The 18,149-nt window shown below is 54.1% G+C and overlaps 8 protein-coding genes across 8 annotated transcripts; 4 read left to right on the top strand and 4 right to left on the bottom strand.

Annotated features, from left to right (window-relative positions):
• Positions 1 to 2,894: 2,894 nt before the first annotated feature.
• CkaCkLH20_08341 (alpha-l-arabinofuranosidase) lies at positions 2,895 to 4,842 on the top strand (the record flags this gene model as incomplete). The annotated part of the gene is made up of 7 exons (XM_038891056.1): positions 2,895 to 3,001; positions 3,055 to 3,249; positions 3,384 to 3,511; positions 3,588 to 3,676; positions 3,726 to 4,023; positions 4,083 to 4,248; positions 4,302 to 4,842. The coding sequence occupies 7 exons, from the start codon at positions 2,895 to 2,897 to the stop codon at positions 4,840 to 4,842; spliced, it is 1,524 nt and encodes a 507-aa protein (XP_038743819.1).
• Positions 4,843 to 5,297: 455 nt separating this feature from the next.
• Positions 5,298 to 7,089, bottom strand: CkaCkLH20_08340 (glycosyl hydrolase family 47; the record flags this gene model as incomplete). The annotated part of the gene is made up of 2 exons (XM_038891055.1): positions 5,298 to 5,444; positions 5,500 to 7,089. The coding sequence occupies 2 exons, from the start codon at positions 7,087 to 7,089 to the stop codon at positions 5,298 to 5,300; spliced, it is 1,737 nt and encodes a 578-aa protein (XP_038743818.1).
• A 610-nt stretch (positions 7,090 to 7,699) lies between these two features.
• Positions 7,700 to 8,625, bottom strand: CkaCkLH20_08339 (short-chain dehydrogenase; the record flags this gene model as incomplete). Its single annotated transcript, XM_038891054.1, has 2 exons — positions 7,700 to 8,226; positions 8,280 to 8,625. The coding sequence occupies 2 exons, from the start codon at positions 8,623 to 8,625 to the stop codon at positions 7,700 to 7,702; spliced, it is 873 nt and encodes a 290-aa protein (XP_038743817.1).
• A 723-nt stretch (positions 8,626 to 9,348) lies between these two features.
• On the top strand, positions 9,349 to 10,272 carry CkaCkLH20_08338 (NmrA-like family protein; the record flags this gene model as incomplete). Its single annotated transcript, XM_038891053.1, has 1 exon — positions 9,349 to 10,272. One exon carries the CDS (start codon positions 9,349 to 9,351, stop codon positions 10,270 to 10,272), a length of 924 nt encoding a protein of 307 aa, XP_038743816.1.
• A 126-nt stretch (positions 10,273 to 10,398) lies between these two features.
• On the bottom strand, positions 10,399 to 11,112 carry CkaCkLH20_08337 (haloacid dehalogenase; the record flags this gene model as incomplete). The annotated part of the gene is made up of 1 exon (XM_038891052.1): positions 10,399 to 11,112. The coding sequence occupies one exon, from the start codon at positions 11,110 to 11,112 to the stop codon at positions 10,399 to 10,401; it is 714 nt and encodes a 237-aa protein (XP_038743815.1).
• Positions 11,113 to 12,557: 1,445 nt separating this feature from the next.
• On the top strand, positions 12,558 to 13,349 carry CkaCkLH20_08336 (phospholipase carboxylesterase; the record flags this gene model as incomplete). Its single annotated transcript, XM_038891051.1, has 1 exon — positions 12,558 to 13,349. The coding sequence occupies one exon, from the start codon at positions 12,558 to 12,560 to the stop codon at positions 13,347 to 13,349; it is 792 nt and encodes a 263-aa protein (XP_038743814.1).
• Positions 13,350 to 13,533: 184 nt separating this feature from the next.
• Positions 13,534 to 14,280, bottom strand: CkaCkLH20_08335 (fungal specific transcription factor domain-containing protein; the record flags this gene model as incomplete). The annotated part of the gene is made up of 1 exon (XM_038891050.1): positions 13,534 to 14,280. The coding sequence occupies one exon, from the start codon at positions 14,278 to 14,280 to the stop codon at positions 13,534 to 13,536; it is 747 nt and encodes a 248-aa protein (XP_038743813.1).
• Positions 14,281 to 16,064: 1,784 nt separating this feature from the next.
• Positions 16,065 to 17,655, top strand: CkaCkLH20_08334 (uncharacterized protein; the record flags this gene model as incomplete). The annotated part of the gene is made up of 2 exons (XM_038891049.1): positions 16,065 to 16,628; positions 16,681 to 17,655. 2 exons carry the CDS (start codon positions 16,065 to 16,067, stop codon positions 17,653 to 17,655), a joined length of 1,539 nt encoding a protein of 512 aa, XP_038743812.1.
• Between the last annotated feature and the right edge of the window lie 494 nt (positions 17,656 to 18,149).

Here is an 18,149-nt window from a genome sequence, read left to right as displayed (position 1 = left end):
CGGAGAAGAGAGGCTCGCAGTCGGTTGTCAGTGTGTCGCGAAACTCGAGTCGCAAGATTTCCGAGCGTCTTTTTGAGGGTCTTCGAGGGCCAGGACCGAACCAACTCGTCGAGCTGCAATGGAACCGTCTCACGTTGCAGCAGCAGAAGGGATCGTCGCGTCTTTATAGAATGTCAATGTTCGGGTGACCCCATGCTTCCCCGTATCCACTTTGTCCCGAGGGTGGTACCGTTTGGCAGCATCGAAGCCAGGCACTTTTTGAGTCCCAAGGCATGGGAACATGGGTTCATGGCAGAGGCTGCCTGGCGCAACGAATGGCAAGGTAATGTTGGCGTGGTGCGTTCGGTTGGTGCGAGCAAAGGCAGCCAGGGTGGGAGTGATGCAGGTGGAGAGAGAGAAAGACCCCTGGCAGCGCATTTCCGGGAGCTGCCAACCCGTTCGAAGGCCGCCATCGGGGACGGTTGCCCCGGCCCTGTACCCCATGCCCCAGGTTGTGCCGGGATTTGAGTTGAGCCAGTTCGCTGGTGCTGGTTCTGGCGCGCGTCGGTCTGATCTGGGGATGGCAGACGTGTGTCAGGTACTCTGTACTCTTCCACTTCCAGAGTCGACTCGGGTTGGAGAGGCGCGGGCGGCGTCGAAGTTGGTACCTGGGCTTTCTCCAATCTCCATACTTTTGGAAACGCGGGCACGCGGGGAAAGCTGCCGGGATGGAGGCTGTGGAGTGTGAGTGGGATGGTGGTTCGGTTCATCAAGGCCGACTGTGGACTGAAAACAAGCGCCCAATGTGTTGCCAAACTGCATGTGGTTCGACCATCCGACACGTCGATGAATGGGCCAGACGCGGCAGACGAGTCACATGGTAAATGAAAAAGTGTTTTCGTATCCTCTTTTGGGGTGCGGTGAGGCCTCTAGACCGTCATGAAGTTTGCGATTCATGAAAGTCTGTTGGCTGGGAGGATTTTCCAAGCGGGGGAACCCTCACATCACGATCCATTATACGGAGTAGTGTCCACAGGAAACCCGCAAGATAGGCTCTTTTGCGAAAGACGACACGCCATGACCAGAATAATAACAGATGCTCGGCCATCATCTTCTGTCGGAATTTATCTTCCTGATATTAGTTCTTCCGTGTCTTTTTCTTGCTCGGCTAGGTTTCCATCGCAACCAACCTCATGAGGATCTCTCGCCGTGGAATATTGGATCCGGAGGTCGGAGGTACGTACTTTCTATGAAAGAGTACGTACTTTCTATGAAAGAGTACGTACTTTCTATGAAAGAGTACGTACTTTTTGAAGTAAAGGTACGTACTTCCAAGATTCAAGATCATTGGACAAGTGCTCATAAGACCCATAAAGACCCGCTTAATACAGCCAATGTCGTCACTCGGATGAGATTGGAGGAGAATCAAGCTTTGGCCGTAGCGGTATGCGCGCCAATCACCGGCTGCCGAGGTCCGTCCCGACCCCACAACCGGTGCATGGGTCCGGCCTCATCCACTTTCATTCTCGGGACTTGGCGAGACTCGCCGCCGTCTCCCGCATCTCCAGGTTCCTCGCCCAATCTTTCTCCAGCACCCACGCGCTTCTTTTCATCGGTCCCCTCTCGACCGTTTCCGCGACGCGCCGGTCTTTTTGTGCTTTTTCTGCCCGCCAGCAACCGGACGAACCAGGGACCTCGCAGCTCCAAGTCCAGGTCCTCATCGACAACTTCAGCTGTCCTCATTTGGCTTCCGACTCTGGTCCTTGTCGTCAGCAAACTTCGCAAGTTCTTCTCCATGGGTGTCAATAATCCTTCAACCTGGGAATCACTTTTGGATTTCATTTGCGCCGGTCTGACTGTGCCAAGTTGCTACACGCGCCTGAAACGGGTTCTGGCCTGATCAAGTTTAGCAAATAATATTTGGTCGCAATGCAAGCGTCTCCATCTTCGTGCCTTAGTTTATGAAGGTTTTCTGCAGCGATGAAGAAAGACAGCAATTCTCACGCCAGATAGGAATCCGTTACGTCCCAATGCCCCTCTCATTCCCGCCTCTTACAGATGACAGACACATGATACCAACACCTTACATTGGCGTTCTCCCTGCGTCCATATGCCACCATTGCTGTATCAAGACAACATGGTGAGAATCCTCAGACTGCCTTTTCGGTCCGGATACCTAATTCCCCATCCACCAACACATCCTACATTCTCTCATAAGCATCTCTCATCCCATCAACCCACCACACCCACCTGTTGCTGTGCCTCTCGGAGCCGACTACCCCACCCCGAGGTCCTGGCACCCGCATTATCGTCGACATTCTCCGCATGGTATCGTCTATGATTCGTGCGCCTGTTGCAACGCTCCTCGACGTTCAGAGCCGCACTCGCACTCCTCCTCCTCCTCCAGGCTCCCTCTCTGTGCGCTTAATAACATCTGTCAACAATGTCCACACCCGAATCCTGGCCGAATCGGGGACGACCCCTCCTCTCCGCTCCAGCCCCCCACCCCAGCTCTCACCCACCCCGGGGGCCCCAATCTCCAAGACCTTCAACCCGTGCCAACAAGCGACTGTCGCGGGAAACAGATCGAAAACCCGCGTCGTCAGGCGGCAAGTCCGCAATCCCTCCACTGCCGGCCCAATATCCTCCTCCGTTTCTTTTCTGCCACTCGACTCTCCGTCCCCGTCGTCTCACCGCTTGCCCCCGCCCCTGACGAGTTCAAATTCGGCCTCGATCCGGCGCCGTCGTCGTCGTCAAGTAGCCAGGTCACGTCCATTTCCACCACTCATCGACCGGCTGTTCTTTTTGCATAAAATTGTCAGCCACGCGTAAGGACCATCAGCACACTCCCAAACGCACACGGTTCGATTCAGTGAACACACACAAACAGACACACAGACACACAGACACACACCATGGCCACATTCACAAAGATCGCGGAGGATGCCCGCCCTAGCATCTCGGTGAACCCCTCCCACCCCATCGCCCGCATCGATGACAACACCTACGGCGGCTTCACCGAGTAAGTCTCGCTCACCGTGCCCTCGCCCAAATCTTTACTAAGACACGCTACAGGCACATGGGACGATGCATTTATGGTGGCATCTACGACCCTGGCAACCCTCTCTCAGATGAGAACGGCTACCGCAAGGATGTTATCGAGGCTGTTAAAGAGCTGAACTGCCCTGTTATGCGCTACCCAGGCGGAAACTTCTGTGCCACTTACCACTGGATTGACGGTGTTGGTCCCAGAGAGAAGCGCCCCAAGAGGTAAGCCAAAAGTTCCGTCTCACAAAGATCTAGAACCCCCATGACCGCGGACCCCAAATCCTTCGGGGTCCGGAATATTGGTGTGAGCGGCCCGCGCTTGGTTGCAGTGGTGGCTAATGCGCAACCGACGTTAGACCCGAGCTGGCCTGGATCGGCGTCGAGTCCAATGAATTCGGAACAGACGAGTTTATGAAGTGGTGTGAGGTCGTTGGCGCGGAGCCCTACCTGGCCCTCAACTTCGGCACCGGCACGCTCGACGAAGGTTAGTCAACCAACCCCCCTTTCCCCGGAATCGGTTCCCAGGAACAGGACGTTTCTGACAGAATTTCTACTCTCAGCGCTCGCGTGGCTCGAGTACTGCAACTCTGACAGGGACACGTACTACGCCAACCTGCGCCGCCAAAACGGCCGCGAGAAGCCTTACAATGTAAGTCACATCATTCGCCGTACACGCGCAGCCGCTCACCTGATATCAGGTCAAGTACTGGGCCCTGGGCAACGAGATGTGGGGTCCCTGGCAGGTCGGCCAAATGACCAAGGAGGACTACGCCAAGCAGGCTTACCAATGGGCGAAGGCCTTGAAGCTGTTGGATCCCTCAATCGAGCTCATTCTGTGTGGTGAGACCGGCTTCAGCAGCTGGGATACGTATGTCATCAAGGAGTGCATCACGTGGAGCATGCACGGCCTGGGTGGCAGCACCACCGCCTCCTTGATCGACATGCACAGCATTCATCTGTACACTGCGTCGAACGACCACCTCAAGAACGCCACCGGTGAGTTGCGCCGTCTTCTGTATCGTTGTGTGTCGATCATGGTATTGACTCTTATACAGCCCCTCGAGCCGCCGAGAGGGCCATTGAGATTACGGGAGGCCTTATCGACCTGGCCCGTATCGAGAACAAGGTGCCCCCTACGTGCAAGAGACAAAAGATCTGCTTCGACGAGTGGAATGTTTGGGATCCTGTCCGGGCTCCTGGTGAAGAGGGCGGTGAGGAGTCGTAAGTCGAGGTTCTCTCTGCTGAACACCGCGTAGTGCTAACCCTGATCAAAGATACACACTCTCCGACGCTCTCGCTGTGGGAGTCTGGCTGAACGTCTTTGTCCGCCAGGCCAAGTACATTGGCATGGCCAACATCGCACAGTCCGTCAACGTTATCTCCCCCTTGATGACCACCAAGGAGGGCATCACCAAGCAGACCACCTGGTGGCCTCTGCTGCTCTTCAGCAAGTACATGAGAGGCCAGGTCATTGCGACCAACGTTCGCTCTCCCGAGTACGAGGGCCCCACGGAGCCCAACTGGATCAGGGGCGCCATTGAGACCCCTTACCTTGATGTCAGCGCCACCATTGACGATAACGGCTTCGTCAACCTGGCTGTCGTCAACGTCCACGAGACCAAGAACTTCTCCGTGGACCTGAACGGCATCGCCTCCGGCGCCGAAGTCACCGTCTACACAGTCACTGGGGAGAGTGTATCCGTCGTCAACAAGGGCGACCAGAACCCGGTTGGTATCGCTGAGAGCAAGTGGGACGGCAAGGGTCCCTATGATTTCGTGAAGGCTTCCGTTACTCTGTTGAGATGGAAGGCCTGAGCGACCGAGATTCGCACTCCGCATTAGAAAGAATTCTACGTGAACCATCTACGAACTTGCACATGATGTGGAACGATTTAATGGACGCAGAGTTGGGACCCGCAAGGGAGATGGGCTGGCAGGACCAGTATCACTAGTATTCGTAGGATCAGGTAGACAGTTATGACATGATGCATTGATGATCCACGGCTTGCCGTAGTGTTCTATTATCTAGTGATGAGTCTATCTTTTTGATGGACTACCAGATGGTTGCGCTCCGACGCCTCCCAATGTCGGTACGTCGATTGAAGCTGGCCTCCTTTGACCGTCATCGTGACTTTGAATGACCCCTGGATCTGATTCGACTCGAGACATGCCGACTGAGCGATGCGACGTGTGATGAGATCCGTGAGAAATTGATGGATACTGCTCTAAGTATAATGTGGATGCTGGGGTATAATCCTTCTCTCTTCTCTTCAGAAGAAAGATTTACTTTCTTTAACGGCCTTCTTCCTTTTGAGAGGATGCGCCTCTGTATTCAAGACATACTCGTCAAGGCTGATAACATCCGGGGGCGAGAAGATGAGATAGAAATACTTCAGCGTCTCCGACAGCCAGAAGCTCTGTTAGAAAGGTCAGCAATTGTCATCTCCGTCATCCCCAAGCAGATCAGCTTACCTCCATTGAATCCAATTTCTCCGTCTCACCCTCCTTGGTAACGTCGCCAATAGCGGAATTGGCATACTGCGTTTCAGTGGCCTTCACGATGGACTGGAACATTGTCCACGCGATTTCCTGATAGTCGCGGTCGCCCGTCATTCTATACAACAGGAATATACTCTCGATCGCCTCAGGTCGAAGGATATATCGAGGGTCGCGAGCATGAGAGAACCCCTTCCTCAAGTTACCGTCACCCTCGCGCTTCCATCGTTCCTCGTCCCAGGGGCATTTGTTCAGCGACGGACATGTGACCATGCCGAAGATTTCCGGCATTAGACCAGTGGGAAAAGACGAGTAGGCCCAGCCACAGCCGCGCGCGAGTCTCCTGGCCAAGCCGACGTGTTCTTTAATGCCGAACAACTTGCCACCCAGACCAAACATGCCGCCGACAAAGCAGGTCAGGTGCTGGCTTTCCGGGTTGCGCCGCACACTGTTGTCGGCGAACGCCGTCCCGGAGAAGAGAACATCCGCGCTGTCGGGGAGCATCGGTCGAAACAGGAGATGCTGCTGGACCACTTTCATGGCTTCGCGGTACATCTTTTCGTACGCGGGATCCGTTCCACCCAGCAAGGCATGCATTTTGGGGAGGTATTCGTACAGTGAATCGGCAAGCGCACCCAGGGTGAACTCGTTGTGGTTGACGACAGATTCGTCGCGGAAGTTGATGAGCGCCGGCCACATGCCGGGAAGCTGAGTCTCGTGCTGCGTTCTCTCCAGGAAGAGCTTGACCCTCTCGATCGCGTCGAAGTACTTGGGGTTCCCCGTCAACTGCGATAGCCTCGTGAACTCGAGCGACAAACTGCAAGGCGACGCGGACGGATCGTTGGTTCCTGCCTCGAGTCCTCCGCTCTTTGCCAGCTTGAAGTCCAGCCAAAACGGGGGCATGCGATTCGGGGTGTCGAAGGCGGCATACAGCATGTCTCCCAGCTCAATTGCTTTCGCCAGGAGGACAGGCTCGCTGCTGAGATCGTAGGCGCTCAGAAGTCCACCGAGGTGGCGAATGGTGGTTTCGAAGACGTTAACGGACGTTTCCACCGTGTCATCCCAATCCATCTTCGCAACGACCGACAAGGCCAGCCCAAACTCCTCATGCAGGTCCATTATCCACAGCGTATCGAGGGCATCCACGAGGGTCGCGGCGTAGCCTCCAAACGTGTTCTTGCCCTTGGCAGAGACGGGCGCGAGCTCGTCGTACCCCCAAGCATATTTCTTATAGCTGTTCCAGCTCCTGACGAACGTCTCTCGTACCGCGGCTCGTCGAGACTCGGACGTCGCATCGTTCTCGCGGCCGCGCTTCGCGCTGGGCTTGAATTGGACTCGGGGAAGGTCTTCGGTCGGTTCGGCGGGCAGCCGATGCATCGATTCTGGATCTATGGCATACTTGTGTGGATGGTTCGCCCAGTCGTAGCTACTCTTGATGACGGGCACGTCCGCATGTTTGGGCTTCGGTTGGCGGTCGGGACTCGATGATCGCAGAAAGTTGAAGAGGAAGAAACCGAATATGAAGACGGCGATCACTATTGTGCGCCGCTGTCGTCGATTGGCCATGTTGTCATGTCGAGGAGGGGTGTTCGTGGGTGGCCGCAGGCGTTAAGCTTCAATGCTCCGGGGAGCTCTGGTTTGAAAGTTCGAACGGGTGTCGAGGACATGGTGTCGAAGCACAGCTCGACACCAGCTTCGCACATCCCAACCCAGCTCTTCATTGTCTCAGGAGCCGCGACGTGGCGCATTGAGCTGGGTCCGTTGGTGCGAAAATAGCCAATGCTGGCGCTGATTGTTGGAGCTACCCTGGCAAAAATGCAACTTGGACAATCGAAAAACTGGGGGAATAGTCAGGGGTAATGACGGTGCTCCGGCGAGAATTCCGAGTTAGCGCCCGGCTTGGTGCCAATGGCCGGGCCGATCCCCGGAATTCCTGCATCATTTAGGTCCGCGCCGTGTCCGACACTCTCGATCCTTTGATCCTTCGATTAAGCTTTGTTCTAGAACGCTTGGCTCATATTCTTCACTTCTACCCGGATGCAAAGGAGAGGATGGTGTTGAGGATCAATGATACGATCATGTTCTTGAATGAAATCGAGCTCAGTAGATTGTCTAGGACGGGAAATCAAGATTCATATCTTATGTAGTCTGAGTTATCAACTTTTTGAAAGGCGTTCTACCATGTCTGAATGCCATTCTGGCCAACGATTTTGCCCACATCAGCATCTCGTTCACCCTCAATCACCTTCTTGATCAGCTCTCCGCCTTGACTGGGCTCGCCAGCACCCATCTTCTTGAGCACCTCGGGGTTACCTCCAAGACCAGTAGCCAGGAATCCAGGCGAAATACACCAGACCTTGACACCGTCTTCCTCAAACAGCCAGTGCCAGCTCAGCATGACCATGTTGAGCGCGACCTTGCTTGAACGGTAGCCCATCGGCGTAGGGTTCTTCGGCCACCCGGCAGGGGTGGTGACCTTCCCGAGGTGGGGCATGAGACCATGTTCGGCCATGTCATTCAGGTTGGAGAGACCGCTGGTGACGAAGAGGAGACGGGGATCGGAGGACTTCAACAGGAGAGGCGCGAACACGTGTGTCATGACATGCGCGCTGGAGGTGTTGACGTCGTATGCCTTGTTGAAGGCCTCTCGAACGCTGGCGATATCATCGGGACGAGATACGACGAAGCCGTCGAATGTGGCACCTGTAATTGGAGTTAGATAAAAAGCGAAAGCTTCTATCAATGTCGATTCTTACCAGCATTGTTGACCAGGACATCAATGAGCCCATGCTTCTTGCTGATGGTGTCAAATGCGCTCTGGATGGCGTCGTCACTGGTGACGTCGATTTCCAGGAACTCCAATGAGCTCTGTGTAGAAGAATATTCCTTCTTGAGCTGGGCGATGGCTTCCTCCCCCTTCTCAGCAGACCTGGCTCCTAGGATGACATGGTACGGCTTTGATGATTGCAGGAGGAACTTGATAGTCTCGAGGCCAATTCCCGTGTTGGCTCCGGTAATGAAGACGATGCGCTTAGACGACATGTTCAACAGCGAAGATAATGTTGTGATGGAGTAGTTGGGCTGACTTGAGGACTGAGTCAAGATGAGTGTGAGAAGATGCCAAAATCAAACGTCAGATGGATTCCAGAGACTTTTATACCCGTAATTCTCCCAAAGTCCCTTTCCAGCTCGACAACAATCGCAAGCGAGCCTGTTTTCCCCGCGTGTCGTGGTATGTTTGTTGGCTCGCGCCCGGATTTAGGCTTCTGGGGACTCCAGCGACGCACGAAGCACCGAACATGCCTATCGTGGCCTAGGTAAACACAACACATGCGGGTAGCACTCACCAGTCAACCGTGTCTCAGCCATGCGATGCCAAAGGATTCAACCGCAGAGGAGAAAGTCGATAACTTTCAAGCCACAAACTAGTGTTTAAAGCCGTCGGAGAGGGAGAAGTCGCCGTTGGGAAACTTACCATGTTAAGACATGTTAGGACCGCTAATGCCGGCGAGAAGTCGGAGTGTAAGTGACAGAATAGGTATGTCTTAACTCCACTAACAGATCACCAGCAGATGTGATGGAGGCTGCGATAAGATTGACAGCACTAAAATCCGGGCTGCATCCCGCGGGCTACCTGCCGTAACATCGACTGCAAAGGGGAATTCGGAAAGTGTTCCCGACTGGTCAAATCAGCACACAATCTACGTCAAGTCATTGCTTGTTCTCATGTTCACACCATCAACAACACAAGTTACCTTGATGACTCTGTCCTAACTTCTTTCTGGCCACCAAGCATCTAATAATCATACCTTCACCCCGGCCGTCATGACAACAAAATCGGTCCTCATTGTTGGCGCCAACGGCACTCTGGGAGCCAAAATCCTGGACGCCCTGGTTGCATCGAAGTCATTCAAACTTAGCGCCCTGAAGCGCGCCGGGTCTCAGAGCACCATCTCGTACCCCGCAGACCAAGTACAAGTCATCGAAGTCGACGACGAGCTCTCCTTTGAAGGATTAAAGAAGGCCTTCACAGGCCAGGATGTCGTCATCGTCAGCTTCCGCCTGCGCGACCTCGACCAGCACCTGCGCATCGCTGAGGCGGCCGAGGCCGCTGGCGTGAAGCACTTCATGCCCGCCGATTTCGGCAGCATCGACGCCGATAACCCCCGCGCCCGGGAGCTCATCCCGCTGTACCGCAACAAGCTCGCCGTGCGGATCAAGGCGCAAGAGCTGGCCGACAAGAACGACAAATTCGCCTGGACGGGCATCGTGTGCGGCCATTTCTTCGACTGGGGCGTCAGGGAGGGCTTTTTGCACGCGTACTTGGACAGAAAAGAGATTGACATCATCGATGGGGGCAACTTGAAGGCATCCGCTGCGACGCTGCCGAGGGTAGGTGAGGCCGTCGTGCGCATACTGCAGAAGGGTGTCACGGAGGAGACGAAGAACAAGACTTTGTTTATTCAAAGTTTCTGCATTACCCAGCAAGAGCTCATCAAGAGCCTGGAGAAGGCAACGGGGTCGAAGTGGAAGGTCAACGACCTCAACTCTGATACGTTCATCGAGGAGCACAAGAAGAAGGCCGATGCAGGCGATCACGAAGCGATCGAGGACCTTGTGTTTGCGGTTGGTACACTGGATGCCGACTGGACGAAGCGCCCTGAATTTGCAATGAAAGCACTTGGCCTGGAGGACGAGGATTTAGACACCGTCATCGCTGACATTGTTGCCAACCCTAAGGGGCAGTAGAGACTATGAGACAGTCAAAAACATAGAGCGGGATGGATTCTTGGAGGATTGCATATTTCAATAACACACCACGAACAGCTAGAATCCTAAGATAACTGATGAAAGCTGCGGTTCTGGGCCGCAACCTCAGTGTGAAAGCTTCTTAATCACAGCAGGCAACTCCTCCATACCCTCCAAAAACGCATCAAACTCCTTCTTGACCTTCTCCATGTCCTCATCTATGTCGTCAGTCCACCGATGGATGTAAACAGTCTTCATCCCCAACGTTTTAGCGGCACGCAAGTCGTACGCATGCGCTGCAACCATGACTACTTCCTCCGCCTGTAGCTTGACAAGCTCCAACGCTTTCTTGTAAGCGTCGAGATTAGGCTTGTAAAGTCCCAGCAGCTGGCTGGAGAACAGCATGTTGAAGCTCAACCCCGAAGACCTGGTGAGATCGAGTTGCAACCGAGTGGTACCGTTCGCATGAACGAACACCTCGAGGTCGAGGTCCTTGCGAACACTCTCAATGGCTTTTCCAACTTCAGGCCATGCGGGTTGAGAGTGCCACGACTGGACCATCCTCTTTTTCGTATCTGCATCGAGGACAGAGGCGTGGTCTGGCGACTGGCTGAGTACCCCTTCTAGAACGCGCGCGAGCGTCACGTCAATGTCCTCCGGGGCAAGGCCCTGGCGAAAGCGCTTGTCATTTTCGATGAAATATTGTCTGCGCCATTCTAAAGTGAGCTTGGAGGCTTCATCTTGAGGAACCGATGAAGGCCAAGACTTGACGACGCTGGAGTGCCAATCAAGACACGTTCCCATGAAATCGAAGAACACAGCTTTGAATGGGGTTGACATGATTGGCGATGTTCAAGTCTCATGTGCAAAGGGCAGATCGTGCTTGGTGTAAAGAAGATGCCAAGAATCGAGTGCCTGGCCTTGTTCTTGATTAGTTGAAGTAGTCAAAAGCAAGATATGCCCAATTAGTAATGACGCATGTCCAAAGGGTGGTCGAAGGGCGCGGAATTACATCCCGTAATCCTTCAGAGTGAGGTCGAGCCAATAGCAAAAGATTCCAACTGGCCATCACTGTTTAGCGTATGCAGGACACGAGGGAAAGCAACGAATGAGATTATTCCAGTATGACGTCTAGGTAATCGGTCTAGAGCCACATGGGCCTTCCTCAACTTCGACGTTCCGTTTCAGGCAACCTCGTATATTGCAGAGAAACACAGATCACCTGCTCGAGTATGGTCAGCCGCATGAGAGTGAGGTACAGTACGGCCAGATGCATAAGGTACGGTGTTTTTGAAGTGTGGTCTAACGTAGCTGCGATTTTAAGAAAATTACGACTCCCACACGGCCGAGGCCAAAGAGGTCTGAAGCCTTTTCACCAGGATCTCAAGCCATTCGTGTACAGACATCCTGTCATATGCAGCTACAATGGCTCACACCAACTCTCCTCGGCTCGAATAGGTTGAGATGATATGGACGCAGATCCAGACCGTGCTATTTCGCTTTATCGAACTTTTGCGGTAACACGGAGGCTGTTTAAAGTAAAATCAAGCTCATGTCCGATACTCGCTGTGCAGATTGGACATGATGTAAATCACGAGAATAGGAGTGATTGGTTTTGTCTGAGATGATGTATTTTGGGAAGGTTTAATGGAAAAACTCAACCGGATGTTGTACTTGTATCTAAATGTGATCGTTAGAATGTGGTTGTTATAAAGTCGAATAAGAGAAGTGAGAAAGTCCTAGTAGCGATTGTAAAGTGTTGACTGCGAATTTTTAACTTAAAGAGGACGCCAAACTTCAAAAACGGAACGGAAATCGCAAACTATGTCACCGCACACTACTAATAAGGGTTTACCAAAAGACCAAAAAGAAATGTGTCACCGGCCAAGCTCGAACTGGCGACCTTCAGCTACCTCTGCCACGTATGGTATGAGACTGACGCTCTTCCAACTGAGACTATGGAGACTGTTTTCTTGCTTGTTATTGCAGAATTCGGTCAATGAACATTAATAAAGGTCAGTCAGTTTATCCAGGCTTCGAGAACATACAAGGTGCCGTGGATATTCCAAAGTTTGACTACCAGGTTGGATATATGCAGAAGTCTTGCGGAGACATGACCCACAACCCGTGTGCTCTCCAGGTGCTGTTGGCAAAATCCCAGACTCATTTTAAGCTCCAAACTGCTGCCTAGAATTGGGGTCATGCCGCTCAGCTGTCAGCTTACCCAGACCGCGAGATCACGTTTGATCTCAAGAAACAACTACAACAATCAACTCGAGGCCAAGATGGGGTTCACGTCATGCACCGTCGGCCCCGTCGTAGGCAGCATACACACCCACACAGTCATCTTGCTCCATGGCCGAGACAGCGAGTGCCACGAGTTCGGCGCCGAGTTCTTCGAGAGCGAGACGTCGGGCAGCCCACAAAGCCTCAAGGACCTCTTCCCAAACTTCAAATGGGTCTTCCCCGGGGCACGCCCCATCCCTTCAGAACGATTCGACACGCCGCTCTCTCAGTGGTTCGACATGTGGTCAGTTGAGAACCCGGACCAGCGGCCGGAGCTGCAACAACCAGGACTGTCGGACAGCGTCCAGTTCGTACTCGACATCGTCGAACAGGAATCCGCCTACGTTCCTCGGAATAAGATCTGGCTGGGTGGCATCAGTCAGGGCTTTGCCACGGCAGTCGCGGCCTTCGTCTGTGGTGGCGGGGGATTCGCAGGGCTCATCGGCTCGTCTAGCTGGGCACTTCCGGCTCTGTCCTCCATTAGATTGGACGGTGACAGTTCCGTCGACGAGACCTACCGACGTCTTCAAGAGGCTTTCAGCCCTGAGCTGCATGTGGGCTCGACCATGACGGTGTGGCGGACGACGCCTGTCTTCCTCAGCCACTCCGTCGATGACGATGTCGTTCCGGTGGAAAACGGGCGAGTCTTGCGAGATTGTCTAAGCGAGGTTCTGGGGACAGAGGTTGAATGGCATGAATATGAGTCTGGTGGCCACTGGTTCAACGAGCCACAGGGTATCGACGACCTGGCTAGTTTCTTCTCGAGAACCATGGGCGGGCCGCTGCGGTGATATCGACACGACTGCCAGAGCAGAGACTTGGGCAGGTGAATCCCGTAAGGAGGCAACACAGCATCAGAAAGGTGGAATTTTGCTTGGTAAAGAGATGCAATTCAGTGCTAGGTTATTGCAAGGAAAACGGGTATTTGGAAACGTTTACGTCTATAATGAAAAAAGAAAACCCATGCTACCGCGCTCAGTAGGTGATAGTTGCAACCTTGCGAACGTACCGATCCTTTCCATCTTTGTTCAAGATATTCTCAAACATCCACTTGCCTACATCCTCTCGAGAAATGGTGTAGCCAATAGCCAACTCTTCGACGCCATCGACGGGGTCCTCTACGCCGACCTTGATTGCGTACCCCTGTACTTCTGGGCCGTTGGTGAGGAAGCTGGCCCGTAGCACAGTCCAGTCCTCATCGCAGTTGAACAGGAGCTCTTCCAAAGCGCGCTTGTCCTCGTGTGGTGTGTGCAGAAGACCCTTGTAGAGAGGGTAAATGACAAGCGGCGTGTCCCTCCCGAACTTGGAGATGCCGGTGCTGCTCTGGCCAATAATACGGGGGTTTCCAGTAACATTCTTCTCGGCGCGAAGCTTCTTAATGGTGTCGAGAAGAACAGCCATGCCCTTTTCACAGACGTGGGCATCCTCCAGGTTCATCTTGCTCATCTCGAACCAGGCGCCGATGGTGGACACGACGACGTCCACGAAGCGGGTTGCGTCATGAGGCAAGACGAGGCATTTGGCAATGGCCTCGGCGTCGTGTGCGTTGCCTTGGACGACGTGTAATTCGGGGTATGTCTCTGCGGAGAGGACGGAGGTCAACTTGGACGGAGTGCGGCACAGGGCGATGCACGTGAAGCCGGCATCGAGAGAGCGGCGGAGGGCGGACAAGCCACAGCCACCGGTGGCTCCAAGAAATAGGATGGTCTTTGCGGAATGCATGCTGACGGTCTGTGGTGGGGGACTGAGATGGGATGACCCGATTACGGATGCGATATGCGAGTGCGGGCTAAGGGATCGGGGCCGACTGGATCGGATGCTGGAGGCAGGCAGTGAAAGTCTGATGGAAGCGTCCGGGGTCGGGTAAGATGAGATGGAAGCGCCCGATTTAGAACGGAGCACCAAAAAGGCAGGTGATAAAGCTTGGTTGTGATATGTTTAGGACCGGGAGTGGTGATGATCATGAAGGCTTCATTTCACCTTTCAAAGCGAGGAAAAGTTCGCCTTTTATCCTACCTCAAAAGGCCACAGCAACTGCTTAAGGCAACATTGCTACTTTGGAAAAGTCCGACATCACGGCCTCCAAAGGCTGGAAGTTGACCCGAATTACGACTTGTGGCTTACATGGCTGCACGTCAACGGCGTGGAATCAAGCCTCCCGCGCCAGGAATGGTGTTTTTGTGTCAGGTAAGTCCGACAACGAGATGTTGGTGGGCGGACGAACAGCAGGAATCCGGTTGGAATATTCCCCCGCCCAGCTCCGTTCTGGCTGGAGGCGTCCAATCGGAGACCGAGATAAGAAGTGTGGATCAAGCCCCCAGCACCTTATCGGTCAGATGGGTCGATTAGTGGAACGTGGCTTGCGACTAGTCCTAATATAAGTTAGCGGCCCCAGAGCACCCCGACGGCTAAACACCGGGTGGATCTTCCCTCCGGATCGGGCAGGGGCATCGTTGGATGCTGCATGGTCGTTGCTGCTACTCATGTTTCTTCAAGCTTCACAACTTCACGAAACGACATCCAAGTCAACGTCCGTCGGCCAATCTCTCCCCATGACCGAAACCCTGCGCCTCACACGATGAAGCTCAACAAGTTCTCCATACCCAGCGCCCTCGCAAAGGCATAACTCTCGAAGGCTCCTTCCACAAGCTTTCTCTGCCGAGTCATTATTCCGAACTTCTGATCATCATCGAATCGCCTTGCTGAAGCGTTCCAACCCGCTACTCCGTGCTTCTGTGCACTTCGACAAGATGAAACGAACCAGAAGCCGTCTTCGTCTTCGTCACGCCTCTCCCACTTGTCAACCTCTCCAGATGGCACATGTCGACCCGACGTGGCAGCCCGGACACCCTCCATCGCCAGAGAGCAACCCCACCGGTCCCTCTTTCTTCGCATCATTTGCGTCTTGATCGGGTAATTGGCTTCGACCCTGAGGTCATTCCCTGATCCCGAATACTTCGTCGACATCGCACTCGACCACGCGGGCGTCACAAACGCTTGCGAGGCAAGCAGTTCCCTGCATCAGCTCGCTGCCCTTTACCCCAAAAAGTCAACTCAGTAAAGCACAGCACGGACCGTAACGTTTCGCTACGGCCCAGAGGAGCATTCCACCTTGGGCCCAACACGCAACTCAAGCCACGATCTCTGCCCGCCAGCTTGGTCACCACAGTGCCGTTTTACTTTCGTCTGATGCCGGTCGCAACCTACTCTGCAAATCCAGCAACGCAGGGAACGCACTTGAAGCTTCTTGTGAGCACGTTACCGAATAACAAATCACAAGCGTTGGGACAAGGGAAATTTCCTCGGCCGGGTACTGCCTCTCCAGGCTGCATCCATGCCGTTTCGCAGATCTCTGACGCGGGCCTCGAACAACTTGACTTTGTTGCTGTCCACATTAAAGATGGTAGCATGCCGCTGCGTGGCCGCTATGGGCGACTTGACAGTTCTCGTGAACGCCAAGCGACTTGACAACCGAACTACCGACTGATTGTATCGACGTCTTCAAAATGCTCGTGGGAAAGTCGGTCCCGGAGCTCATCCTGGTGAGGTCCATGGTGATCTTCTTCCAGTATCTGGGGTTTCTCTGTTTCCTCTACTTCTGGTTCATCTTCGCCCTCGCAGGAGTACCCGGAATCGCGCACCCCTTCTCCATCTTCGTCGAAGTCGTCGGTGCCATCGAAATCCTCTTTTACTTCGCCTTCTACCTGCCCTATCGCTCTCGCCTTCAGAAGCCAGGTTTCGAAGTGAAACAACTCACCGCTCCGGAACGCAGACAATTCTTTCAAAAGGGTCTGGACCACGCGCCGGACATCGAGCAATACATCCGGAAATGGCATTGCAACGCCCAGATCGGCGACATCCGGAGGGAGAATGTGAAGGACTGGCTGATGTGGGCGTTGTTCGACAAGGAAGGAAACCCGGGGGAGCATGACGATGAACTCGAGGAGTACATCAACGATGCCGAGGAGCGCGCGGAAGTCACGATTAAGAAAGGCTACGGAGACGCAAAGCCGATGCGCCTCAGCTTCGACCCTATCGACATCCGGCATCGAAGTCTTTTCTTCTACATGGTAAGCATCCATTCATCTATCGACGGTGCCATTGACTAACCCACGCCCACAGATAGTGGGAAGCCTCGACGTCTTGGTATGGATCGTTCTCGCCATCAGGGGCTTCAAGTTCTACCGCCAGCCCCGCAAGACCTTCTTCTCGGTCTTTCCCTTGCGTCCGATGACTCTCTTCGCGCCCAACGAGTCCAACAGCTCGCAACTAAGCTACTTCTGCCGGCCACACACTTCCAAGACGCAGCGCCCTGTTCTTTTCGTCCACGGCGTCGGCGTAGGTCTCCTGCCCTACCTCTACTGGCTCTGGACCATACCCAAGGACGTCGGCGTGCTGTGCGTGGAGATCCTCCCAGTCTCTTCGCGTATATGCCCGCCTCTCCCACCGACCGACGAACTCGTCGCCGGTATGGACGCCATCATCCAGCAACAAGGCTACAACGACTTCGTCTTCGTAGGCAACTCCTTCGGAACTCTCTTCGCCGCCCCGCTCCTCAAGAAGCCCGACCTCGCAAGACGCATCAACTCCATCGTCCTCATCGACCCCGTGTCCCTGCTCCTCCACCTACCCGCCGTCGCCTACAACTTCACCAGGCGCAAGCCGCGGTGGGGCAACGAGTGGGAGATCTGGTTCGTGGCCACGGACGCCATGATCGCCCACACCCTGGCGCGGCGCTTCCGCTGGCAGGACTTCATCCTCTGGACGCCCGAGCTGCAGGGGAAGCGCACGACCGTCGTGCTGGGAGGCGAGGACTGCGTCACGGACCCGGACGCCGTCGCCAGCTACGTCTACTTCGGCGACATGAACTACAGCCGCGCCGACAAGCACGAGTGGTCGACGACGCCGGACCGGTGGTCCGGGCAGGGCGAGCTGGAGCTCATGTACCTGGCCGGCATGGACCACGGGCAGGCGTTTCTCAGCATCAAGCACCTGCCGCGGATAGCCAACGTGGTGATAGAGTACACGAAGCTAGACGGAGACATGGAATCTAGACACGCGGAGGCCGTCAAAGAGGAAGAGCAGAACCAGATCTGAGATGATGTACATGACTTATGAGGCGTTTTTTTGTTCTTCTCGGGCGGGCGGCGTTCTCTGCGCCATGGTTGAGAGGTGGATGGTCTGGGAACCTGCCCTCGCATGTGTTAGCACGATATATCCAATACTAGTTATTTATTGTTACACTCGATTATTACATGATTTTGCTGCCAATACAGTTCTCAGTAGTGAAGTGATGTTCCAACTGGATTCGAGAAACACCGAGATCAGCACTATCCAAGTCGAGGACAGCAAGTAGTAGCATCAAACCCTCACAACTCTGCCTCAATCGAAACGTAAGAAAGTTGGTGTTCCAAGGTGGCCTACCAGTGAGCTCAAGACTTGAAAGAACGAGAACAAACAGCGTCACTCCCCAGGATCCAATATCACAATCAACAATCCAACAGCATTCAATTCCACAAATGTACGTTACTTCGTATATCGAAAAAGGGGGTATACACATTTCCCGCAGCTAAACACTAGCCTCGATCTCG

This window comes from Colletotrichum karsti (assembly GCF_011947395.1).
Source record: "Colletotrichum karsti strain CkLH20 chromosome Unknown Scaffold27, whole genome shotgun sequence".
NCBI classification, from domain to species: domain Eukaryota; kingdom Fungi; phylum Ascomycota; class Sordariomycetes; order Glomerellales; family Glomerellaceae; genus Colletotrichum; species Colletotrichum karsti.
This window is presented reverse-complemented; position numbering and strand designations above follow the sequence as displayed.